Raw genomic sequence first — 27,882 nt, forward strand, 5'->3', positions numbered from 1 at the left:
CACTTGTTCTTTTTAATCCATCATTGCAATGTGATCTAACTATTTGGAGATGTTGCTCCAACAACCATGGTGTTCTTTTTAACTTCAAAAACAATGTGTTCTAGAATTTGGAAATCCTGGTCAACTTAATGAAAAACACGTTTGCAATGAAGGAAAAAATCGGTTTGCCAAAAAATCAAAACAAGTGGTTTGTTTTTTTTATTTGCCCAAAAATTGAAGTGTGGATTGTGATTTTTAAGTTTGATGCAAGAAAGAAAATTTGTTTTGTTGATTTTTAAGCACCAAAACAAAATGTATCCCTAACTTGCAATGAAAGCAAAATTTGAAGTTGTTGTTCTTTTTACTTTGCAATAACAGAAAGATGAATGTTCTTTTTAAGCACAAAAAACAAGTTTTAGGTTCATTTTATGCACTCCAAAGTAAAATGTGAGGTTGATTTTAACTTGTGCAAGAAGGAAAAATGGATTCTTTTTAACCAACTTTTGAAAGAAAGTAAAAAGAAAGATTTTATGGCATTTAAACTAACTCCTTCCCCTACACACACAAAAAAAGATTAGAACCTGCACACAATCAATGATCAAATGTTAGTGTGGGCTTACACAAGCCTAAATTTTGATTTTTGGTTACAAAACGAATTGGACAACACTCTGTCACAATAGCGCTATTCTGCTTTTTTAGACAAAAACGCTAATTAATACAATAGCGCTATTCTGCGGTCACAGAAGCGCTATTTTACACAGTAGCGCTAAAAAAATAGGAAAATCCGAAAGGTCAAAAGCGCTAGAATAGTTTCAATAGCGCTAGAACTGTGACAAAAGCGCCAGAATGGAATCAGTAGCGCTAAATTTTTTTCATTAGCGCTATTATATGGACAATAGCGCTAAAAGAAAATGTTGCAATAGCGCTAGAACGTGTTCAATAGCGCCGAAGCACGACCTGTGTGGCAGTTTCAACAAGCAAAATTGTTAATTTTCAAAAAAAAGGATCAGAAGGTTGCGTGTTCGATTCACGTCGGGTTCACCAAATGATGCCCTCCTAAATGGCACAAGGTTAGTTTAAGATCAAACAACACAAAACACACAAAGCATTAGTGTTAGTCAATCTAAAACTAAAACATATGAAGGCATTCCAAAAGAGACACTAAAAACATGCTAATGAGTCTAACTAAAGAAGTAAAGACAATGAGACATCTCCAACTATCTCTTAACATGATATTAGCTCCTTCTCCCTTGTTCCTCTCCTCTCCAAGTTCCAAAATAGTGTAGCTCTCAGCAGCTTTTTGCACTATGGATGCTTATGGAGGATTGAGATTGTAGTATAGCTCTAAATATGAAATGAAAAGCTAATCCTAATGCTAAAATGATGTATTTTAACCAAAAAGACAAGATTTAGTTATGCTATGCTAAATGCTCTCTAAAATGTCTATAGTCTAAATGCTTACAAGTTTTCAGGATCTGGATTATGAAGGAATGGGCTCTATTTATAGGAAAAATGGAGCAATGGATGGCCAAGATTGAAAGGTTTAATCAAGGGTCAAGCTTGAAAGTTGGGGATCCATGTGCACAATTGGCACCAATGAAATGGTGACAAATGTCAACATAGGGTTGGGTTGAAAGAAGAGGTTGGAGGCATTAAAGGCCTGAGAAGACCTCATGGTTATCTAGAGGCTAAGGGTCAAGTCCAAATTAAGATTACCCACTGGATTAAGAGTTAATCCAAGGATAAACCTTTGTGCAAATGATTAAGAGATAATCATGGTCAAAGCATTAAAGGCTTGATGAGACCCTTGGGTTGGGTAGAGGTTGAGTCAAAACAAATGTTCTAACCATGTGGGAGGGTTGAATTAACCATTAATGGTTATTGGAGACTTTGGGGGATTAAGTGGTTGAAAGTTGGAAGCCTTTAATGGTTTTCAAAGACTTTGAGGAATTAAGTGGTTGAAGGTTGAAAACCTTTAATGGTTATCAAAGACTTTTAGACTTTGAGAAGTGACTCCATTTTGCTTAGGAATGTGACAATATTTAGGAGGTGGATTAGGCTAATTAGGAAGGGGTTAGAAGAATCTAGAAGGGGATTAGATTTTTGCAAGTGGATTTGGTGGGTGAGGGAAAATAGGATTTTATTAAAATAAAAATTCATTTATTTCAATAAATGTGTGCAAGTTGTATTTGTAGGAAAATGCAAGTGGGGGGGGTTTTAAAATGATTTAAATAAATGTTAATTTATTTAAAAGAGGAAAAGGGGGATTTTAATTAAATAAATGGATTTTATTTATTTAATTGATGAGAATTTGATTTTAATGAATTAATTAAAATAAATTGAATAATTTATTTAATTAATAGGAGAATGTTTGGAGATGAATTAATTAAATATTAATTTAATTAACTGATGGCTGGTGGATTTTTAACCAAATAAATAGAAAATATTCATTTAATTAAGCTGGACAGATTTGTGTGACTACACATGCAATCTAAAATCATTTCAAATCAATTAAACTGTATAAATTTTCACTAAAGTAATCATTCACAAGAATTAATGTTTGCACTCATAAGAAACAAGACTAAATACTGCTAATTACAAAGATATAAATTAGCCACTCTTAAACACTTATTGCTACTCCCTTAATAAGTTTAGAACTTCGTAACATTTTTAATCAAATTATTGACAAGTCTGATATCATTAGTGAATTCCTTAAATAAACATTGATAAAATTAAAGAATTGGTTATACTGATGGGCATATTGTTTATTTATTATAAACCTTTAAGAAGGTAATCCTACTATGTATTTAAAGATATCATTGACATCAATTAGTCGAATGCTTACTATGCAATTATTCCCACATACATTTACACACCAAACACAAATGTGCTCCAAAACCACTAGTAAATTATTATAATTATTATGCCTTCATCAATATGTCAAATTCATAGACAAAATGAATTTTTTAATTAAATATTTCAAAGAGATAAGTGGCATACATAATACTGACCTATGCCCTTTAGAATGGAAGATTAGTGGTTCCCCTTGAGAACTAGTTGATACTGTAGAATCAACAAACTCATCTACTATCTCCACTATCAGAGAGTGAAAAACTATTTGCCCTAAGGATACAAAAATCCTTCAAAAAAAGGAAGAGGATTATCATTGACAATTCCAATTTTGAGGATATTGAGGAAGAGGATCCTAGTGTTGGAATTAAAGGAAGGAGATGGTCGTAGAGGATTGTCTCATGGGACACAAGTGGCAAAATGGTGAGAAACAGATTGCCATCCAGTCTGAAGATGATTCTGACGAGGGTGATGGTGGGAATTTAAAGAAGCCTAATGAGGATGACTTGGACACTAGGGCTACAGGTGTTGGTGACAAGGAAGGTTTTTGCTCTCGTCTAGATTTTCAAGATGTGATGGGTGAAAGTGGACCATGTCGAGTAGCTAGACAAGATGGCCTTGGATGAAATGCTACAAAAGGTGGTCCCTATTAATGTGCTAGGGCTGAATATTGGGGATGAGGGGGATGAGGAGAAGGAAGGAGATGGTTTGAGAGGTGTGTTGGAAAAGATAGACAAGGGAAGGAAAGAGACTAGTAAGAAAAAAAGTGGAAAGAAAGGGGAGAAAAGGAGCTTCCAAACTACTGAAGAAGCACATAAAATTGTGAAGGTAGATGAGAATGTTGAGATGAATGACAAGCTGAAGGAAAGTGAGTTGCAAGCCTTGAGGAAGGAAATATTTTGTATTAAGCTTTTGAATGAATTTAAAGTTTTATCTTCTTTTTGAAGCAATTCTATGTTTATTGCTATGTAGCAATTTGTGTGTCTAGTTTTTATTTTCTTCACCTTTGTCTACCTTCCAAACCCACTCTAGCAAAAAAATAGCCCTTTTAGCAGGTCGTAATTGAAATTTTATGGCTATTTTGTGCCCCAAATTCACCTGTAGGATGTTGTATTGGATTGCCAAAAGGTAGGGATGTTGTGCCCTGCCAACTGCGTGGCCCTTCCTTCCATACTTGAACCATTCTTATTAATTTTTTGGCTATCTCCCTTTCACGTTCCATAATCATCTATGGAGACCCATGTCTCCTGTCAGCTTATCCTTGTTCTCTTGAATGCCCTTTTGTTTACCCACAATGAAAGTGGTGAATGTGGGGATGCGGCAATATTCTATTTAGGGTGAAGAAGAAAATGGGCCTCTTTTTATATCAATCATATAAACATCAAGTTTGATTCAACTACGATATTTGATCCATCTGAGGGCACTTTGAAAAGGTTTTTAGTTCATATTGTTTAGGAATTAGTATCCCAGAACCTTCACAACCTTCCTCAAATGCACATCATATCAGAGAAAGAGTGCCCAAAAGACTTTCCTTTTCATCAAATGGACATCCCCATAATTGATGTGGACATGTTTTTGAGCAATTCAGAGTTCTACAAGCAAAAAGATGCTGAAAAACTGGGTATTGCATGCCTGCAATGGGGATGTTTTCAACTGGGTAAATTATAAATTAAATAATACGCTGATAATCGCTAGTTAAAAATATGAGTAAAGTGTTTTTCAAAAAAATGTGTCTTTCATATCGTTGTTTCAGATTATATTCAACAATCCATTATCAGAAACGAAAAACAACAATTCAAAATGATTACATAGTTTTTCCAAAAAAAGTACTTACACATACTACATTGACTTGTAGAAAACTCATGCTACTAGTTAAAAGCAGTTTGCATAATAGGAAATTTGACAATTTTAAAGCAAGATCCTTAACTCTCTTGCCTTGTAGGTCCTTTCTATATTCTGGTTTTGGGGTGGATGTTTCACCAACCTACTCCCATTTCGTACTAGCATAAGAGGTAGTTTTTGTGTTACATCTTCTACATGTTTCTTATAGATGATCCATCTTATATTACGTCAACAATTTTTTTGCGGTTTTTTAATGTTTTTCCAATAAAAAACCAGGGGAGGTCTCTTCTTTGTGTATAGAATGATTTTAGAAAATATCTCTTCTTAGAATATGGGAGTTGTATGAAGATCATTACAATTGTTAACCTTGTAGTAATTTACAAGCTATTGATCACAATTATGATGGCATTACCCTTATGATGGGATTAGCTTCCAACCTCTCTATCCTCTCAACTTGCTTACTTTGCTAAGAGATATGTATGAGATTATGATAGGATGTCAATCATGAAATTCCTCTGTTTATGTTGCATAAACTATCTTTGACCTAGTAAACATTAAAATTCTTAGATATTTTAATTCTAAAATCCTCTTTATTATTATATAAAAATTCAACTATTTACAATAAAAAATAAAAGATATCCAACAAAATCATTTACTACAAGTAACTCCACCCTTTAACTTTGCTTCTATAATTTTCCTTATAGAGAATTGAGACTCTTCCTTATATTCTTATGTTGGATGTAAACTCAATTGACATTCAAAATAGTCTCATTCCTATTAGATATTCCTTGGCTTATCCTTGTCTCACTAGCCTTCTTAATCACTCTTAGAAATTTGTATGCCAACATACCCAATTTTCTTGAAGGGCATGCCCAGGTGTCTTCTTTCTTCCTCTGGGTTGTTATCATCTATAATCTCGCCTTCTTTCTATGATAGTAGTGATGGAGTAGGCTTCTAAATATAGATCTGTATGAATTTCTTTTATGTAGAATTTTTGAGCATGAGAACTGTCCATTTCCCTCATTATGAGTACATCCAAAATCAGTAGAGCACCTTCATTTTCCAACTTATATAGTACTCAAATTTTATTATTTCTCCTAGTAAGTCAAGTGAAAAGACATACAACTAGTAAAGTAGCACATGGATGTTGTAAAGAAAAACGTAGGAAAATCCATAGCTAGGATAATAAATGTCAACGTTAAAATAAACGTCATTGCTAGAAATCTTATGCTCTATCAACCTAATAACTTAGTGGAAGGCAACTTCAATTAACCGTTGTAAATCTAATTAAAATAGCTAGGTAGAATGACCAAAGCCATATAATGGTGGATAAATTGCGCAACACAGCTATGTTCAACCATTGCACATAATATGCAAAGCCATAAATATTGCAAACATAGATCCCCTCACATAGTCAAGAAAAAACTCAATTAAACCAAAATAATTTTTTTTTAGCAAGGATTATTACATTGTTTAATCATAACAAGTGCACTTGAGTCATCGACACATACAAGCATTATTAAGTCTACATGTGTGGAAGATACATCCCACTAATTCACCAAATTGAACCCATCCTTCTTCTAAACCAAATAATATCACATTATCATAAGATGAATTGTCTTCTATAGAGGCTAAAAATAAAGATGATCTCCTTATGATTACTCCTTGCATTTATTAACAAAAGGTAAAAGGTATTTTAATTGATAATCGGTCATCACTTAACATTTGTTGTGTTGACTTATTAGATAAGATAAATTAGGATTATTCTTGTATTCAACCCAATCCTCTTTGTGTGCGTGGCTTTAATAATGTTCCTAGAGTGTCACTTGGTATAGTCATATTACTTATTAAAGTAGGACCCATGACTTTGCCTACTCCTATTTATGTCATGCCCAACCATCTTAATTATAACCTTTTTCTAGGTAGACCGTGGATTCATGCTATGAAAGCAGTCCCTTCTACCCTTCATCAAGCTATCAAATTCATATATAACAATTGAGTTCACACAATAAAGGCTGATCCTAATCGTTATTTAATTTCACTCATGATGAAGTGGGATATATTTCTCCCTTTAGTACTATGATTCCTTCAACAAAACCATCTCATATCAATGGTGCTTCTCTAACAAGGAATTGGGGTACAATAGACTTTACACCCTCCTTTAATGGGTATAAGATCCCCCAATCTAAGAGTGAAGCCTTGAAGGAGCCTTTTGTGTCTTTTATCCAAGCTTCTAAACCAATTCAGTTCTCTCCTTCTAGCATATATCTTGATAATGATGGGAGCTCTTTTGAGTTTGATACTAAAAGTAAACCTCTCCTCTAGAAATTTCAATATGTACACATGGATACAATGGACATGGTTTATGATGTGTGCAACAAATGTTTGAAAGTCATGTGAAATCAAACTTTTCTAATGAAAATATAGGTTTCCAAGCTCTTCCTTTGTCAACATCTTCTCCTCCATTGTCTAGTGAATTTACATCTTCTCATTCCAATATGGCATTCCGACAAGCTGGTCATTTGTCCAGTCCTCTTAATGTCAACTTGAAACTTTAGCTTGGTACACAAGGACTAGGGCACCCAATTCTCTTGTCCTAAGACCAAGGTTCCCAATGCTCTTATCCTAGGACCAAGGCACCCAATGCCCTAGTCCTCCTCAGAACTATGGCACCCATTTCCCTAGTCCTCCCTTTTCAGATCCGAATTTTAAAGTTCCCTTCCAAATTGTTTCAAAATCTACAATTCTAGTAACGGATAATGATGGATGGCATATTTCTCATGATAATTTCAAATAACATTAAAGCTCCTATTATGTTGCTACTCACTATGTGACATTATTAGCTTACCTATTGGGGTCTCATTGTCATTCATGGTGGTACAATTTTAGGTCCAATCATACTCAGTGAGAAACAAAATAGTTTATTTCATTCTTGTCTCTATGCTTGGGGGGCAATAATATTATTCTATCTTCTTACAAGGTTTCACTATTTTTCTTTAAGGTTGTATTTTCATACTTTGTTGTCCTTTCTTGTAAGGAATTCTATATATGTTATGATTAATCTCTCCTTAAGGGAGATTTGGATCTTTCTTCTAATTCTCTCTTTCTCTTTGAAGATTACTTCTTCATTAGAGTTGCAATTTACATATATTTATGTCATTTTTTGCATTGAAAATTCATTCATGTAAGTATATTGCGTATTTGCTTATGTCTAATCTCTCATTAGAGGTTTTGTAATTCTTCTCATTGTCCTTACACTTGGGGGGCAATTATCTCTCTCTTATCCTTTCTAAGGATCCACTTTTCTAATGTTGAGTTGTGTTTTCTTATGATATGATGCCATTCCTTGTGTGAAGTTATTGTTTGCTCAAGGATTCTCTCTTATACAAAAGGTGTGTATCCTTGACTACAACCTCGTTTTCACTTGGTAATGTATATATATTATAAATTATCTCTCACATTGGGTTAAAAGTGTTTCAGCCTTCATCAAGAATCCCTTTCACCTAGTAACAGGAGGAAGGTAGGCATGCCTTTTCTGCTTCCCTTCTTTTGGTAGAAGCTGCTATATTTGTTCAAGAAACTCCTGTTGGAAGTAGATGCCTTTTGGGAAAAGATCTCTCATCCTCCAAAGATCTCCTTTACACTTGTTGCAAGATATCTCTTTTTCAACCATCTTATCCTTTCTTGTAAGAGTACTCCCTCTTTAGCTTGGATTTATGAACATTGTTTATTAAAATTGTTAGAGTTATCTTGTATTAGCTAATAATTATTTATTTAATTATTAGTCTATTATACTTTACGCTTAAGCTAAACTTAGGCATTTAATAATATTGTAGGTATTTAATAATTATTCTAATTATTAAATACACATTATCCCTTTAGGGTTTCTTTAGGGTTGCACATATTTAGGGTTGCTATTATCCTTTTATAAGGATTGTATTGTACTTGTTCAATTAATTGATTCCCTCTTTGAATGATAATTTTCTTCTTCAAAATATTTATGCTTTTTTGCTCTATGTGCCTCCATTCTTCTCTTGTGATAGGTATTTGCATGCAGGTGTTATTGGGATCTTTGAAGTTGTATTTCCTCATCTTCTTCATGGTATCAAAGCCTTTCATCTGCTGTTGCTTGTCCCTAATTTCTTTTCAGAAGATTTTCTCTGGAGGCGAGGGTTTCAATTTTTTTTTTAAAGGTTTTAGTTTGGATCTGGGGTATCTTTTTTTGTTTGTGGGCACTTTAAGCTCAAAAAGACATCACCATTGAGCTCAGAACACCTGAAAACCCCCATTTTCATATAAAATTTGTCAAGTTTGGACAACTTTAGCTTTGGGAATTTTTTTTGTTTTTGCCTTGTTTTTGGCACGTTTCCTGAGGCAATAATCACAATTTTTTTTTTTAAAAAACACTTTTTTTGACAGTTTAACGGCTTTCCTAGGCCATTCCACCCCTGCTGGCCAGTGGCGGTTTGTTCACCACCAGGGCCAGCCCTTCGGGAGCTGCCAACGGTCTCCAACCCGCCAATGGTCACCGTGGCGGTCCCAACCACCTCTGTCGCCGTGGTCTCCCGACAACCTTCTTGCCCACTGCCCCCGCCGACACATCCACTGTCACTCGTTGTTGCTCACAGTGCCTAGCACTGGCTGCCAGCCCGGGACCTGTCGTTGTCGCCACCCACAAACTCGCGTTCGGCTCTCCATTGCCCGACCGCCTTCCACCTGACCTACCTATCGCCGCCTGCTGCACTACACCCGACCACCGCTGCCTTTTGCTTGCTACCCAACCTCTACCACTGCCCAACCAATGTGCCACCTCCCTGCCACTAGCAAGAGGGCCCTTTTTTTTTTTTCCCTTGAAGGGTTTTGACAACATATTGGTTTTTTTTCCATAACTTGGGCAAATGGAGTTGGTTTTTCGAAAACGAATAGGCACCGACAATCTCTTTTCGATCTCTACTCAGATCTAGAGGTTTGAACTTTTGATTTTTGTTTTTTGATGACGTTTTTTGCTGTAAAAGTCAGAGGTTCTTTTTTGCACTCCGTTTTTCAAAATCTTTATATTGTTGGAAAGCGTGTTCTGTGTACTTTCCATTCCTATGAGTTTTCTTTCCAAATTTTGCTCCAGGAATATTTTATTAAATTTTTTGCTTTTCAGCACTCTGGTAAATATCTTGGATGTTTTAGGTCCTGGGATCTCTTTCTCTGAGTAGGATGTCTCATTTTTTGTTGTTCTTTCTGTTTCCAGTCTTCTTATCATTGTAGCATTTTATTTATGCAAATGCACTGAGATAAAGTGCCACCATGCATTGTATACTTGGGATCTTGCACATCTTGTTCCTTATTGTACATGCACTACTTATAAAGTGTCATGGGGGGGTTGATGTTTGCCTTTTGTTTTCCATCTACCTTTGTCTAGTGAGTGTTCCTTCCATGACATTCGCCTCATGATGTGTGTCAAGTGAGTGTTCCTTCCATGACATTCGCCTCATGATGTGTGTCAAGTGAGTGTTCCTTCCACAACACTATGTACTTTCTCTGCACCTTCGATGTTTTTGGTTCTTCCTCATGCAGTTCTTGTTCGCCATCCTTTTCAGTGTACCCATCCCTCTCCCTTTTTAGTATTATGGGGAGGTTTGTCCTGTTGGTTCTAATGCTTTCTTGGATCGATTGATCAGCTCTTCAGGCTTTGGTTTCTCATGCCATTTGTATCTTCAAGTTCGGTTGTTTTCCTTTGTTTGCCATCTGATTGGTTTGATTGATCAACTCTTCAGGCTTTGGTTTCTCATGCTATCTGTATCTTCGAGTTCAATTGTTTGCCTTTGTTTTCCATCTGATTCAAGTAGTGTCATTTGAGGGCACTCATGCAGATTACAGTCTTCTCTACTTGGTCATGTTCTATTTCAGTGGAGGTTCTTCAGATCAGCAGTTACTCTTCGACAATGTTTGCAGCTATTTCTTGCTTCAATGGCGTTCTTCTTGCTTTTCCATCTCTTTTTGGAGTAGAGTTTTTTCCCATGTAGTTTTCTCTATTTCTTTGTTTCATAGAGATTTAGTTGTGATTGGGTACCTCATCAGGCCTTGTTGCCGAGACCCAAATTTGCCTTCTTCTTGTAGTTGCTTTTTTCTTTCGCGCATTTAGTTTTTTAGCTACTCCCTAAGTTCATCTTAAGGGGGGGTGTTAGAGTTATCTTGTATTAGCTAATAATTATTTATTTAATTATTATTCTATTATACTCTACGCTTAAGCTAAACTTAGGCATTTAATAATATTGTGGGTATTTAATAATTATTCTAATTATTAAATACACATTATCCCTTTAGGGTTTCTTTAGGGTTGCACGCCTTTAGGGTTGCTATTATCCTTTTATAAGGATTGTATTGTACTTGTTCAATCAATTGATTCCCTCTCTGAATGATAATTTTCTTCTTCAAAACATTTATGCCTTTTTTCTCTATGTGCCTCCACTGTTCTCTTGTGATAGGTATTTGCATGCAAGTGTTCTTGGGATCTCTGAAATTGTATTTCCTCAACTTCTTCAAAAATGATATCTCCTTAGTGTTTAAGGTGGGTATCCTTGTTTCTATCTTCCTTAAGACATCAACATAGGGATATGTTGACATATTAAGTCGGGGCACTCGTATCACCCTCTTTGTACTATATTATACCATATTTTTGTATGTCTTAAATTGGGTTACAAATGATCAAAACTAGAGAAAACAAACTCTTATATACAAGATGTTCTCGAAACTAGACATTTGCTCCTTGGGATTTGCATTTTCATTACATGTCTTAAATAGGTTGAAGCATGCTTGAAATAAGAGAAAACAAACTCTGATATGAGATCCTATGTACTTGAAACCAAACATCACTTGCACAAATGCACAAGGATGATTGAAACTAGCAAAACATAGCTAAACTATTCCTACTCTCCTCCCTAATATGGATCCCCTAGAAAAACACATCTAGAATGTGTATCCATGTCCACTCTCATTCTTCTTCTCATGGATCACCTATAAAAACACATCTAGAATGTGTATCCATGTCTCCTCTTTATTCTCATGAGCTCATAACTTTTCTATGTGTAGCTCATGGATAATGTGTGCTCTTGTTATTTTATGTGATGTGTTCTTGAGATGACATTTTTCAAGAATGATATTAGTGGTTGAGACATTTTGATTATCAAGGTCTCTTCGGCTAGTTGACCTGAGGTCTTGTTTTTAATATTAACTCCTTGTGTTATGTGTCCTTGTATATGATTGTGTGAGTTAAGATCCTAAGATTAGGGGCTTGACAGGTCTCAAAATTAGTCAAGTCTCATCTCCTTGTGATTTCTCCTCATTCTCATCTTTCTACTTTATCGAGAGTATGACCGTAAGCTCGTACTCTGCTAAAGTGGGCAATAAATGTAGCATCGTAAATTGTACAACCTTTATTAGTGTGTCCAATTTTGCACTCTCCTAGCACCTATTTTAGTATTTCCCTTTCCTCTATGCATTATAGCACCTTTATTATAATTAATTAATATTTATTTCAATATTATGGGTCTTATTCCAATTTATTACATCATTACACTTTTATTTGGGCCCTTAATTCTAAGTGTTTCCTTTATCATTTTATCCTGATTTTTCCTCCTAATTTTAACTCTCGGAGAATATTTCTCATATCTACACATATTGGGTTGAGCCACTTAGTCGGATTTGGCATTAGAATCACGATATCTCACATCCCTAGAAATTTGGAAAAAAGTGGCCATGACCGAAGCGCCCATCACTTTGGTCTCGCGCTTTTTTCCTCGAATTTCAGAAGGATGATTGGGCAGTCTTATCCTATTCTAATTTAGCTCTGTGCAAAAGTATATTAATTCTAGGTGGTCCTAAAGGTGATTTCAATTATGAAATCCCTCTATAAGGCATCCTTCTCAACTCATTTTCATCTATGTTCCAATCTAAGCATCTATCTATTCAAGCAATCAAGCATTGAAGCATTGAAGCATTCATCACCAAGGATTTTTAGAGGTCTTCAAGGATACATATTCTTAATTCATTCATTGTGGAGCAAAATTATATCATTCATATGCAAGCATGTGTGTGTGTGATTAGGGTTTTGTCATGTTCATGCCATTTCATACAACATATGTGATTAAAATCAAGAAGTAAAACATCATTATTTATCATTGCAAATATGAGGTATATCTTTTCATTGTTTATATCAGTATTTGCAATATTCCATTCAAGGTTAATTCCTAAACTTGGGTTTGACTTAGGCAAACCCCTATTCCCAACCTATTTCCCTTCTCTAGTGTGCGCAAGAACAAGTATAGAGTTGTGATCTTTAGAATTGGCTTTATTTACAATGACAAATTGATCACTCACTGGAGTCTGAAAAGTGTGGAGGACAAGAGCAACTATTGCTACGGTCCTGACAAGTCAAGAGCTCCTTTTAGGAACAAGTCCAAATATACTTATATTCCTCAGATCTAGGATCGTGGCTTGATCCAACAACTGTAACTCATTGTTCATGCATTTTTACTTCGATTCTGAAACATTTATCCTAATTTTAGCAACATCAACAATTCAATTCAACTTATGGGAAAGAAGAAGCATGTTTAAAACCCCTTGGAATCAGATTCGAATCTAGGTCTATTAGGTTTAGATCTATCTAATTCCTATCTTTCCCTAATGTGATGGTAATCTAGCAAAATTAGTGGTTTTACTACATCTAATAGAGAAAACCCAAATTTTCACCATTACACGTTTTAAATAGATGGTTTTTGAAATCAACATGCTTAAGGATAAGGTTAATACCCTTAATGATAATGTGGATTTGGGGTAGAATAGTTTGAATAAGACCCCTTTTGTGGACAATGTAGATAAAATGCTTTCTCTTATTCAAAATGAGGCCAAGGATGTGAAAACTATGAAGTTGGATCATGAGGAAAAGGTTAGGTGTCTTGAAGAGGTCATTGATAAGATTCATGATAAGCTTAGGGCTATTGTGGTTGTGAGGAGAATTGTTATGCAGAATAGCTCCAAAGGTCTTAGACAGTTAAATGATATGGCGTGGACTCTTAAAGGTTTGTGAAAGGGTAATTCTGGCTCCCCTTCTACTTCTATGGAGGATGATGGGAAGAATTATATTACATATCAACATGGCATAGATACAAGACCTATTCTTGGCCCCTTCACCAGAATGTGTAGCCATGACAAAGGTAAGAATGATGAACCACATATGTTCCATGATGTTTAGAACATTAATGAAGGTGTGATTTTCAAGAATGTTGAAGCTTCAAAAATGTTAAAGAATCTTTAGTAGGCTTTTGGGTTTGTTGACCCTCTATTTTGTCTTTTCTTTTACTGTTGGTTAGTTGTTAGTTTGCGTTTGGTTCTCTCTTAGTGTTGGTTGTCCTTTTTTGTATAGGTTTTCAAGGTCCCTTCAAAACTCATTTTACTCTTATCAAATACGATAAAATGATTGAGTAGACACAGTATTGTTCTTATTCATGAAACCATTCCTCATCAGTCTACTTCAACATTCATTAGCTTTATAACAAATTTATTTCAAGTATAATATTAACCATTAAATGAGCTACGCCTTGAATGAATTCATACTTATTTTGTTCCTAGATTCAACAACCTTATATCCTAACTTTGAATTTGAGTTGACCTTCTAAAGTTCTTCTCCCTTTTCGAGACTAACTATTCTTATCTCCTTCTATTTTCTTAGATTCATCTTGTGACTTTTATTTTACTTTCTCATTCTCGATATCAGTCTTAGAACTTTCTCCCCTGTCAAATTAAAGGCCAACCTTACCCTTTTGGGGTTTTTAATAACTATGTACTTCATCAAAAAGGTTACAACCACCTTTGAGTTTTAGATCTTTTTAGATCTTTTTCTTTCTATTGTTTGGATCCTTCAATTATTTTCTCAAGGCAAGAATTTCTTGGTCAAGCTTGGTGCATTAAACAGATTTATCATGAAGCTTGATCTCTAAAAATTAATAATCTTCTTGCCTTCTTCAACTTGAATCTTTATATTAAGTATATCATATCCTTTTCTTTTCTCCAATCATTTTCAAGTTGTAAGTGGTGGAGAATTGTTTATTGTGGACGACAACACATCCTTAAAAAGTAAGTCTTATTTCGCGACAAATGTATCCCCTGTTTTTCTCCAACAGCACTCCACGTTCCTTGACTACCTTCCACAAGTCGTTTTTACAACTAAATCCTTCACACCGCCAAATTTCGGTGTGCACCTAAGTTCCAGTTAATTCTCATAGAACGCCGCTTCTCCGTGTCACGGTTCCTCGACGACATTAATGTCCTTGGTTTTCTTGTTCTGTGTTTATCCTTTTGCAAATTTGTAATTTTTGCATTACTCTGTGTGAGTGATCTCCTTATGGAACAAGTGTTTCCACCTTATCATGTTTTTATTAATCACAGAGGACCTGACGTCAAGAAAACGCTTGCCAGTCTCATCTTTCACGCTCTCGATACGCATGGATTGAGGGTGTTTCTCGATGAAGAAGAATTGCAAGTGGGCGATTCTTTAACCCCTGCATTCCGATCTGCCATTCGTAGTGCCGTTGTTCACATTGCTATTTTCTCCAAAGCATATGCACAATCCCCTTGGTGCTTGGATGAGCTGTTGTGGATGCTTGGTTCTGATTATACTTCTGCTAAGATTATCCCCATCTTCTATGACATCGAACCTTCTGAACTTCGCCATGTTGAGAATGGAGCATATGCCACAGCCTTTGAGGAGCATAGAAAGAAACAAAGATATACCGATGATCGAGTTGAAAGCTGGATAAACGCCCTAAAAAAAGTCTCTACTATTTCTGGCGTAGTATTCAGGACGGAGAAAGAGTAAGTATTTACATCACCTGAAAATATGTTAATGTAAAGTTCTTTACATATGCTTCTGGTTTATGACAAGATCTAAAATTGTTTCAGTGACCATGGAAAGCGTCTGAAAGAAATCGTAGAAATTGTATTACAAAAGGTGGGAAGGGAAAAACTGCATGTGTGTGAGTACCCTGTGGGACTCCGTGAAGCAGCAGAGCATTTCGAAAAGGAGGTTTTCAGTCCAAGTGAAATAAAAGGCATCCACGTTGTGGGGATTTTGGGGCCTGGCGGATCGGGGAAGTCAACTCTGGCTACTTATCTCTACAACTCCATGTGTTCCCGATTCAAGAGATGTTCTTTCTTACCAGACGTGAGTAAAAGAGATTTACCCTCTCTGCAGCAAACTCTGCTTAGAGATCTGCTGCGTGATCAGAATTTGCGTATTGAGGATACGCGTAGAGGTAGGACCTTCCTTCAAGATCGTCTGCGAGGGTTGACAGGCGTTTTCATAGTTTTTGATGATATAGATAGTACAAATCAAATAGAGAATTTGTTATTTGTAAAGGATGTTGTGGGAAATGGCAGTCTGATTTTGGTGGCATGTAGAGACCAATCTTTGCTTGACAGTTCTCAAATAGAAATCTACAATGTCAAATTATTAGATACAAAACATGCCCAAGAGCTATTCAATTGGCACGCCTTCGGCCATATCAAACCTTTGGACAAATTGCAAGATATGGTAGAAGAGTTGATTCGAATGTGTGGCGGTTTTCCTTTGGCTTTGAAAGTTTTAGCGGGGCAGCTCCACAATGAACGTGATCCAAGAAAGTGGAAGCAGCGATTGGAAAGCCTCAGTAAACAAATGCCGGAGGACATCTTAAAGGGGATAGTAAAGCATAGCTATGAATCTCTTTCTATGAGAGAGAAAGAGTCCTTTCTAGACATTGCCCATTTCTTAATGGGGGAAGACACAGATCTGGTGGAGAGGATTTTGGATGGATTGAATGATAACGGCTTTCAATGCCTTCAGAGGCTCCGTCATAAATGCCTCCTGGAGTTTGAATTTGGAGATATAATTCGTCGAAGAGCACTACAGGTAAAAATTACCTGCAACCCTTAAATATGCGTAGATCATTATCATGATTATAAGTACTTAGAACTTTTTATCACCATAATGTAGCTAATGAAGTTACTCTCAGGGTGAAAGCGAGAATTGGAGCATAGATGTTTGGAGAAGAGCGAAAGGGAGATTCAAAATAAGAATGCACGATTTAGTGAGGGACTTGGCAAGACAAATAGGAAGACAGGAGTTACCCCTTCGCCTTTGTTGCTCACACGATAAATTGATCTCCACACGGGTACTTGATCTCGATTTTTTCAAGAGTTCTCGTTATAGTTTTGCCATTAAACATAGAAAGGCTTATAAAATATAAACAGAAGCCTAATTTTCCTAAAAACAATTATTTGCAATCTCCTGCTAACTATTATTAATGTTTCAGCAATCTCCATCTTGTAAGCAAACCTCTCCATGTTAGAAACAGGGGACTGAAGAACAGAGTAAAAACAGAACAAAGCAAAACAGTGATTAACGAAAGAGAAACTTTCATTCAACAGTTTCAAAAATTACATTGACAATTTTTCTTACATCCCCTTACAGATCCATACATTGACTACCAGATACAGGCTCAAATTCTAACAGCTCTGCAATTGGAAGGATTCATACAAAAATAGACTTGTGCAATATATGTCAAACTATAACATCTGCTGAAGAAAAGAACATACATAAAATATTATATTTTACATTTCCCACAAAACGTGAGAAGCATGCTGATGTGATGCTGGACAAGTTGGAGTAATTCAACTGAATCTAACAAGGTATCACTACCTTCAATGCTCGATGAGATATGATTTCTAATTTGACAAGAGGACGGGCTAGAGGAGTGGATAAAAGCTAATTCGTATCAATAAAAATTCTGTCCAAAATCTTCTTTGTTGCTTGTCTTTAATGTAGATAGATATGCTTGCAGACTGGATGATACGGATCTTCTTTGTTGCTTGTCTTTAATGTAGATAGATATGCTTGCAGACTGGATGATACGGAGCTGATTGCATGGTTGGGTAGTTGGGATTACTATCTCCAACACTCTTCCTTAATCACAACTACCATGAATGTTGTTGAATTCTCTATTCCTTTATTCTTGACTGTCGTCTTCTTTTGTCTCATTTCTATTGTTGATAACCAAATATTCAGATTTTCAAATCCTTTTCTTCTTCCGTTAATATCTCCACAACATCTCTAGATCTGTTGATCTTTTATGATGCCTTTGTATTTGCTTTGTCCAACTGTTGTGACAGTCTCTCAAATCTTTGTTTTCAAATCTTCAAAACATTATACAATCTGTAGTTATCTTGCTACACAATGATTTCTTTTAACCGAAAACATTTTTCATTCCATCTAAACATTCAAACTTTTTGTGACTGCTAACATTCTTCACATATGAAGATTTGTACAACTTTTTGAACATACTTGCGAGCTTTTGCCAACTAAGTCCATAGGCCCATCCACAATCCATTTTAATGCACCCTGTTATAGATTCCCTTTTCTATTCTTTCTTCCAACACATTTTTTTAGAATGATTTCTTAAACTACAAATTTTACATGGATGCAAATCCCAACACATTTTTTTAATGTGACCTTCAACTCTTGTAATGAGAACAAAAGATTTCTTTCTTTCTATGGAGTGATTTGTTTAAACATATATCATGTTGAACATCTTTTTCACCTTTGCTATATCCAAGCCCTTCATATTTTGGCCTCTATATCCAAGCCCTTCATATTTTGGCCTCTTTATTGGCTGAATGGGCTCTTTGATTCCTTGTCCATACTTTCTCAATCCTTTACCTTCATAACCTATTTTCTTCATGATTTTGAAACCAACATTCTTTTCAAACCATCCTTTGTTATCAATATCATAATTAACATAATTTGCAAACACGTTGTCATCTTCTTTCTTGCATTCTTTATCACAAATAGTTTGAGCCAAATCACCTTTACTAAATAATGAACACAAATCTTTGTGTCACATGAATAATCACTAACTAATAGTTTTAACTTCAAACATTCATTCTCTTGTTTTAGATTTAAAATTTCTTTTTTTCTGTAAACTGTCTTCTTCTAACCTTTTTAACACTTCTTCCAAATCACCAAACTTCCTTTTGACATTATCAAATAACTTTAATTTCTCTTCTAATTTCTCATTTTTATTTTTAACTTCATTCAATTCTTTTTCAAGATAATAATTTTCATCTAACAAATTACATTTTTCCATTTGTTTTTCTTTGACAAGAAATGTCATTTCTGAAATTTTCTTCTTACATTCCTTTAATTCTTCTTCCAAATCATTTGTTTTCTCTTTCTTTACTCTAACTGCTTTTCCCATTACCTTGTTAAAAAACTTATTTTTTGAATAACTTCTTTTGAAACTGCAGTTCTTTTAACTCTACAAATCTGTGATTCTGAGCGTGACTTCAACTTTGGAAGCCCTTTTGCTACAACTATTCTTGGGATATTTCTGTTCACTAAGAGCTTTGTTTACAACAAACGATTTTCACCAGTTGGCCGGCTTTTGAAAAATTAGCAAACTCTTTTCTCTTCTAAATCTGCAACTCAAACCTTTGATTTCTACAATCACACTTGGACAGGATCTTCTATTAGCTGTGGTAATTTTTTTCTTAAGACAAACATTCTGATCTCCTTTTGTTTTTGGGTGACAAGTAAAACAACAGCATTTTCCTCCCGCGGTGATCTTCAGCCTTCAGGGTTTCTGCAGTCTCCTTTTAGCTGTGACTTCAACATAGACAAAAACTGTTATCAACCTTAACAGATGTTGCACTAATGTGCTTTCGCAGTGGCTTACATATCTCTGCAACACTTTCTTTGCTCACACAATGGCTGCAATCTTTGAACAAACTTTTAATTTCTACGGTCACATGGCTCTTACAACATTTCTACTCAACAGTTCTACGATGACTTCCAATTCAAATACATACAGCAATCTCCAAATAAAACAATGACCATTTGGCTCTAGATACAACTATAAACACTAGTGGCTGGGTAGAAATATTTCTCCAAATTCTTCTGGTTTTTTAATTCATAGGTTAACATTGGCTTTTCTGGATCATCCACTATTAGCTCTAATACCACTGTTAGAAATAGGGAACTGAAGAACAGAGTAAAACCAGATCAAAGCAAAACAGTGCGTAACGGAAGACAAACTTTCATTCGACAGTTTCAAAAATTACATTGACTATTTTAACTTCAGCTTCTTCAAAGATACCATTATATTTTTCTGTTCTTACATCCCCTTACATATCCATACTTTGATTACCAGATAGACTCAAATTCTAGGGGAAAGGACCCAGTAGTTGTGCACCCTAACTTCACGCTTCTCAAAATCTTATGTGAAAATTTCAAATCACTTCGATTTTTTTACAGCAGCTTACTTGACAAGTCCCCTGCTTATAACTAAAGTTTCAGGGCCACATCATCAAATATGATACCACATCAGCATGCTTTTTGCCAATGTGTCCAAAACAGCCCAAAAAAAAAGTGAGACCAATAGGTGTGCAAAAGAGCCCCAATACTTGTGCAGCTGATGTGGCATCACATGATTGTTTACTTTTCACAATAAATGGTATATTTCATACAACTATTGGTTGCAATGTTATACAAAGGTTGGACATTAAATCAGCAAGTATTGAGTATTAAATCAACAACTTCTAACAACTTCTATCACAAGAATTAGAACCCGCTCAACTACTGAACTAGTGAATTCTTTCCCTAACAGCTCTGCAACTGGAAGCATTCATTCATTCAAAAATAGACCTTTGCAATATATATCAAACTATAACATCTGCTGAAGAAAAAAACGTACAAAACGTGAGAAGCATGCTGATGTGATGTTGGACAGGTTGGAGTTATTCAACTGAATCTAACAAGGTATCACTACCTTCAATGCTTGATGAGATATGATTCTAATTTGACAAGAGGACGGGCTAGAGGAGCGGATGAAAGTTCATTCGTATCAGTAAAAATTCTGTCCAAAATCTTCTTTAGTTGCTTGTCTTTAATGCAGGTAGATATGTTTGCAGACTGGATGATACGGAGCTGATTGCATGGTTGGGGTAGTTGGGATTACTATCTCCAACACTCCAGAAATTCTTTGTAAAAGATATCTTCCCTTATTTTGAGCTTCCATGACATTTGAGACCAAGTTCTTGTCCTAAGGATACACTGACTAATCCGTTTCATTTCTTTGAATCTTTTTCATTTGGGACCTGCAGCACCGATTCCACCGATTCTGCAGTTTCTCCGCATTCCATCCGTTTTGCCAATATCGTTGAACCCTAATATCCTGTTTATCGTTGTGTAATTCTCATTCGGTGGATCGGAATCTGTCAAACTCTAGTTACTCACACAATTTGCAAAATCTACATGTGGTTGAGTTATCTTTAAGATTCCCCACTGATTCTTTTCTGCCAGTATGAACCTGAAATCTTCTCCTTATCATTGCCAGTTCATGAGATTTAAGAAGGATTTCCCTACAAAATAACCCCATCGGTCCACATGTATAGAAAGATTTTCAATATTATCTGACATGCTTTTGATTTTTGTACAGCTACCAATTAACATGATTTTTAGGCTGGTGATCAGAGCACACAGAAAAATTCTTCCGCGCTTAGAAGTTCTCTCGGGCATCCAACTCATTTTCAAGTCCCCTGTTTGCTACTCTCGGAAGACCTTCAAATACCCTCTAGTATAAAATTTGATAACGTGGTCAAAGGCGAATTTGAAAAGTATTTTTTTCGAGAGATTGCTTCTTCTGCCCGTCCTTTGTCTATATATAGGTGTTCTTGTAGAGAAAAATTAATACTTAAGACAAAAACAATTCAACATCTGTCCTATTTTTTACTGTCATTCTGATTGTAGTTCTATTTGGTTATAGTTATCTCATCTGATAATTAAAGATAATGCTTGAGAAAAATAATCCACTATTCGACTGTAGCGCACATCTCTAACTTATATCAATGTAATTTTAATCAAAGTAAAACGAAATTTATTTTGTGAAATCCCCTGTTTTTTTTTTTTTTTTGTCCTACAGCCGTATTGAAGGTTCCAATGCATCTGCGGCGTTTTAATCTTTTCAATAATCCCGTTGCCTGGAACAGTATTCTCGATTTCTGTTGCCACATTCATCAATCAACAAGTAGCAACCATTTAAGCTCGCCATAATATACAATTAAATGAGCCATTACTAGTAATTCATTAAACTACGTTATTCTAATCCTAACCCTTAGGTATCAGATTCTGCTATTCCTTGATGCCCGCAAGGCCACATAGTAACAAACAAACTTCAATTTGAGTACCAGATGCGACTTTCATGTTAAAATTTGTTTCATCCATCTTTTAGTAAAGACATAATAACATCATCAAATAGAAGTTAATTTGATGAAGCATACAATTATACATAGATCACATAACTATAAAAGCAAAATATAGTTTCAAGAAATAATATATTTAGATATATAAAATTATAAATACTATCAAATTATATAAAACTCATGGAATATGAAATCCATGGCATCCAAAGTTCCAAACAAACATCAAAAGAAAAACTAGAAGTCTAATGACTCAAAGGACCTTGCATCGTTTCTACGAAGGCATCTAAAGCAAATCTTGGATAATGTTGCAACCATAATCTCTAATTTCGTCTATGTGCCACCCAAATCAACATCATTTGTGTTTGCTTATGCTCTATCCTCCTCCTCTATCATGGCTATGATCTTAGCCTCTCTATTCGCTTGGTCAACCCAATCAAGCTCCTCATCACTAAAGATAGGATCCTTAGCCTTAGTGATCCACTCAAATTATGGATTAACCTCCTTTATCATGATGGGGTGGAGTCAGTGCTCAAAATCTGCCTATGGCGAAGACAAATGTTGTAATGAACATAGACTAGATCATTCGACCTCTTGATGGATAGTTGATTGCTTTTCTTGGAGTACATGTGTTGAAACATACTCCAATTGTGCTCACAACCCAAAGCATTGCATGGTTGCTTTAATATGAAAATTGCGATTCTCTGAATATTTAGTAACCGCGCATCAAACATTTCCCACCATCTATCTAGGATGAGAAAAATAAAAGATCCAATATCATTATCCAATTTTAAATTTCATTTAATTAAATATTATAAAAAAAAAAGATTTTTTTTTTTACTTTTTAAAACTTAAATTGTACCCTTAATATATATTTACCTAGTTGCAATGTCATTCGATTATCTTTGCATGTCACAAGAAAAGAGGTCTCCCTGTGCAAGTCTAAAGGTCTCAATATCATGGTCTATCTATATTGTAACATTAAGTAACATATGCTTTATCATTGAGTAAAGCCCATTCAAAACCTCCTCATCCACCTTGAAATCAAAGCGGTATTTGGAATGTTGAATTCGAGTAACAAGCAATTGCATGTAGGGGCTTGTGAAGTTAGAGGTGCTATCGCCTATCAATAATCTCTGAAATGGGATGATACTTACCTTCAACTCTTGCATAGATGGATCTAATGGTCTCCTTAGCCCTATCCATGCCCTCATATAGGTATCCCATTATAGTCTTCTCCTCATCAACAACTCATAGGAGAACGACCAAAGGCTTAGTGAATTGCAATTATTGTGAAACATTAACATAAGCGTGAACAAAATAAGTAATTAAAAAATGTGCATAAAAATTTAAACGTAATGTAGAATTAGATTTTATTTTACCTTTACAATCTCTATAGCAAGTACTCAAAAACCCGGCTCATTAAACATGCAATTTGCCACAACCACACCTGCAGTGATCTTAATATAGGATGGGAAAGTCCACTCCTCACCAACAAACATGTACCTCAAAGATCCCTTTGATCAAAGCAAGGATTATAATGTGATGGAATTTGTTGCAAATCAAGTTACACTAGGACAAGAAAACTCTTTGTACCCCATCTATTGCTTCATTAGGTTGAGGATGCATTTGTGATTATATATGAATTGAAATTTTTTTCTTGTCAACTGTGCACAAGTTTTGATCCATGAAAGCTTAGACAAATCCTCCAATATGAGGTCAAGGTAGTGGGAAGCATATAGAGTCCAAAATAATGATAGGTCTCTCCTCATCAACAGTCCACCTATAACAATATAATTTGTTGCATTATCACCACATTCTCCCCACCTACCTCAACTAGGCATTCCTACAGAGCTTCACAAAAGAATGTGGCATGTTTGGCATGTCTTGGAGCATCAACTAATTTGATGAATATGGTGCCCCTTGAAAAAGATAAAATCATTGATTCAATAACACAAATTAAAATATTAATCACTAAATCAATGCATTACAAGAGATATATATACTTGAAGCGGAAACAAGAAAATTTAATAATGTCTTATTTCTTCAATAAATCCAACCATCGGTCATGATGGTACAACCCTTCGTCCATATCAACTGTTGCTCCTCTATTGTGGCATTTACATCAACCACCTTTTGTGTCAAAAATGGGTCATATATTCAAGTTTTTGAATTTTGCCCCACATACAATAATGGCATCAACCCTATTCTATGAATAAGTAGACCTAATACATGTCACAAATGAATTAAACCAATGAGGTATTGTAAAATAGAGAGTTTAAATTTGAATTTGACACTCCTCTAAATATAAGAATTCAAGAAACAAAGAATCAAGCTATAAAATTTAAAACAATCAAACATAAAAGAATTACCTTACTACACAAAATGAAATGGTGCAATCGTATTAGAAGTGTCCAATTACATGTCTATTTGCGTTGTGTATGTCCTTTGTTCAAACCTATGCTCTCAATCTATAGTTGCGAACCTGGAGTAGTGTGTTGTAAAAGATATGAATCTATCCTAGATTTAGGAACTTTAGGTCCAAGGCTAACACTGCCATTACCATTCACATTAGCACTAGCACTAGCACCAACACCAACAACTTTAACAATACCAAAATTAGCACTACTAGTACCTGGCCTAACACCCTAAGAAGAACAAAATGAAAGCATGGAAGAAGACTCTCCACTACAACCAATGCCCACCATCTCCTCTTTTTGCCTCTTTTTCACTTGTTTTTGTAGCTCAAATATTTATATTTGTACTTACACCTCATGAATAATCTTAGCAGGCACTTGTGAGCATGACACAACATCATGGGCTGATATTTGTGCAAGATGGTATTTCAATCTTGTAATTCCTGAAACATGATAAGTCATTTTGAAATAAGAACAATTCACCTCTCCTTTCTTTTGCCTAGGGAATAGTTCAATATCTTTTCAACATGGGTCCCTTCTAACTAGGATTTTGGACTTCATGATAAAATTATTTAAAAATATTAAGGTTTTTGCAATAACATATAAATACACAAACAGTTATCATTTGTTTAAAATAATTAAACTAATATTATAAATATAAGGTTTGCAACGATAAAATTAGCCTAGGGTTTGTTTAAAAACAAATCAAACATACCTAAGTTTCTTTTTTGATCTAGTAAAATAAAAAGAAGAAATTGAATTTAGAGAGAAATAAAATTTTTGGTTATAAAAACACAAAAATCTTTCAAAGATCAACCTTAACTCTTAAATCAAACATGAAATCAATAGATAACCCCTTACAAGCATTGGTATACATCTCTCGAATCACCAAACATAACTACATAGCAGTTCAAATATGATTCAACAATGGATTTAAGAACTCTATATAATTAAGAACCACAAATAAAAGGATATACTCAAGCATTTAGACAAGAAATCTATCAATTTAAGAATAGAATTATCATAATGTATAACTAATATTACACCACTTCCAATATGCATTCTTGTTGCATGACCATCAAATTTATATTCTTTAAGATCTACTTCAAATGATACATCAAATCCAACATTGATAAGTATAAGAAAATTAAAAAAATAGTAATTTTGACATGTAATTCTTTTTTAAGAAACCATTAATGATGAAAATAAGGCTCAAGCCATGGAAGAACAGATTGATTTTACATTAAATAATCATACTTGGGAAATTTAGTGGACTTTCTAGAATAAAAATATGTGATAGGGGTAGTGGGTCTTTGAGGACCAAGTTTAAGGTACAAGGAGATGTACATAAGCATAAATCAAATCTAGTAGCAATGGTTTCAAAATAATTTTGAGTTGACTATAATGAAAAAAATCCTTTAGCAATTTGCTTGGATACAATAAGAACAATATTGACAATAACAACTCATTACAAGTGATTATATAAAAAATATGTAAAATAAAGAATTTCAAAATATTTCATTGAAGATGAAATATTTATGGAGTAGCCACCATGCTATGATGTCTTAGACTACAAAGACAAGGCCTATAAACTCAAAAATTTCTCTATCAACTCAAGGAAGTTCTAAAAGCATGGCAGTTTATTAATTCATTTGTTGAAAGGATCCATGAAGAAGGAATTTGAGATGACGAATTTGAATCTCTTTAAATATTTTTGCATCCATGCGAATCAATCTATAAATTAGATTCATTTCTTAATATAAATATGACAAAGTATTTTTAAAAGATTCAATATAGAAATAGTAAACCTAGATCAACACTAATTGTAATAGGCTTGAAGATAAGCAAGGATGACAATGGATTGAATACTAATCCAACATTATATAAATAACTCATTACAATTCTAATGTACTTGAAAACTACATGGCCAATCATTATACATATAATGTAAGCCTATTTCAAAGTTCACGGAGTCTTCAAAAAAATCTCATTAACAAGTAAGATTATTTTTGTAGATATGTGAGTGAAATAAATAATTCTAGAATTTCATACTAAAAATTAAATGAGTTCTAATTCATAAGATACAGAATAGATAGTAATTGTGTAGGTAACATTGATTATAGGAAGGAGGAAGGGATTGTTCTTTTTGGAAGAAAGGTTAAGATTTATGATACTCTCTTTAGGGAAATTGCTGGGCTCTCCATAGAGGGGATGAAGTTATTTCGTGATAGAAAGTTCTTGGATGAAGCGGTCATCGAATTTTCCAAAACTAATGAGTAAAGGGAGGCGCTGGTAAAAATCTCTAATAGTTATTTTGATACTGGGAAGGTTAAGATGCTTTAGAGGGAGGTGCTCAGAGTTATCATGGAATATATCACGCTGGATGATATATTTACCAAAGTCTATGGCTACCACTTTGTCCTCCTCAATCATTTTTGACAAAAGGTAAGAATTTCATTTCCTTACTGCATGTTTTGCTCTCTGAAACATTTGCATTTTGTTAATATGTCGGCCCCATCTAACCCCATTTCGCCTTCAGCCTCAAAAGGTTATAATACTAATATTAGCATGTCTGACCTGACAAGGGTGAATGTGACATTGATTGGGAAGAGGAATAGACTCCTCCCCCTAAGATTGGGTCAAGGAAAACCTTACAGAGAAAGCCCTCGAATGAAAAATTCTCCTTTGTGAAAACCTTCACTGACACTTCTCAAAAAGCTAAAAACAAGGGGGAAGCCCTCCCCAAGAAAAAGTTGGTTTCCTATTCTGAGGATTCCCTGGAGGATTCTTCTATTGCCCCAGATTCCACTGATGGCTCCCATACCTCTTACCCTCAACCCAACAAAGAAAATAGGCCCAGATTCCATGGAGATCTTAGACCTAAAGACTACTACTCCAAGCCTGACTGAGAATATCTTGACGATATTTTGGCAATAGCTAGAAATGCAGTGGTTGAGTACTTAAAAAATTATTAAGTGGGTTTTTCATGATATTAAAGATCTGAGTATAAAGAACATGGTTGTTTCTAGTAAGCTGGATGAAATGGAAGCTAAAGGGGTGTCTTAGAAGGCTACTAGGGTTTTATAAACCGAAGAAGAGAAGATGTTGATGGTCGAGTGCCTTCAAAGAACTGTCGAGTTCATGAGTAAGATTAAGAAGGAAAACGAGAAAAAAGATAAAACATCTGGAAGGGGAAGTTGGCAAAATCTAATTAACTTTGAATTCAATTATGAAGCAAAGCCACAAAATTGTGAAGAATTCTACTACTACAATGAACACCTTGGTGGATAAGCTGGAAAATACTCAGCAAGGGACTTGTAATATCCCTTGGTCTTATAGGTCTAAAATTTTCTTTATGAGACACAAGGAATATTGTCAAACACTTGCCGAACAGTCCTCCAATTTGCTGGTCTTATAAAATCAGACTGATATAACCTTATATAATGACTTCCCAAACTAGAAACGTCAACAATATCATGCATAATTCACCATCTAGAACATTCTAAGCCTTTAA

The 27,882-nt window shown here is 34.9% G+C and overlaps 1 protein-coding gene across 1 annotated transcript in view; it reads left to right on the forward strand.

The window, feature by feature from the left end:
• Positions 1-14,839: 14,839 nt before the first annotated feature.
• The window catches only part of LOC131034767 (disease resistance protein RPV1), a 73,086-nt gene continuing 60,043 nt past the window's right edge, over positions 14,840-27,882 (forward strand). The window contains exons 1-3 of the mRNA XM_059221675.1: positions 14,840-15,534; positions 15,622-16,609; positions 16,713-16,871. Coding sequence (XP_059077658.1) covers positions 15,065-15,534; positions 15,622-16,609; positions 16,713-16,871 — 1,617 coding nt within the window. The 5' untranslated portion in view covers positions 14,840-15,064. The remainder of the gene's footprint in view (positions 15,535-15,621; positions 16,610-16,712; positions 16,872-27,882) is intronic.

Source organism: Cryptomeria japonica, chromosome 5 (assembly GCF_030272615.1).
Source record: "Cryptomeria japonica chromosome 5, Sugi_1.0, whole genome shotgun sequence".
Taxonomy (NCBI): domain Eukaryota; kingdom Viridiplantae; phylum Streptophyta; class Pinopsida; order Cupressales; family Cupressaceae; genus Cryptomeria; species Cryptomeria japonica.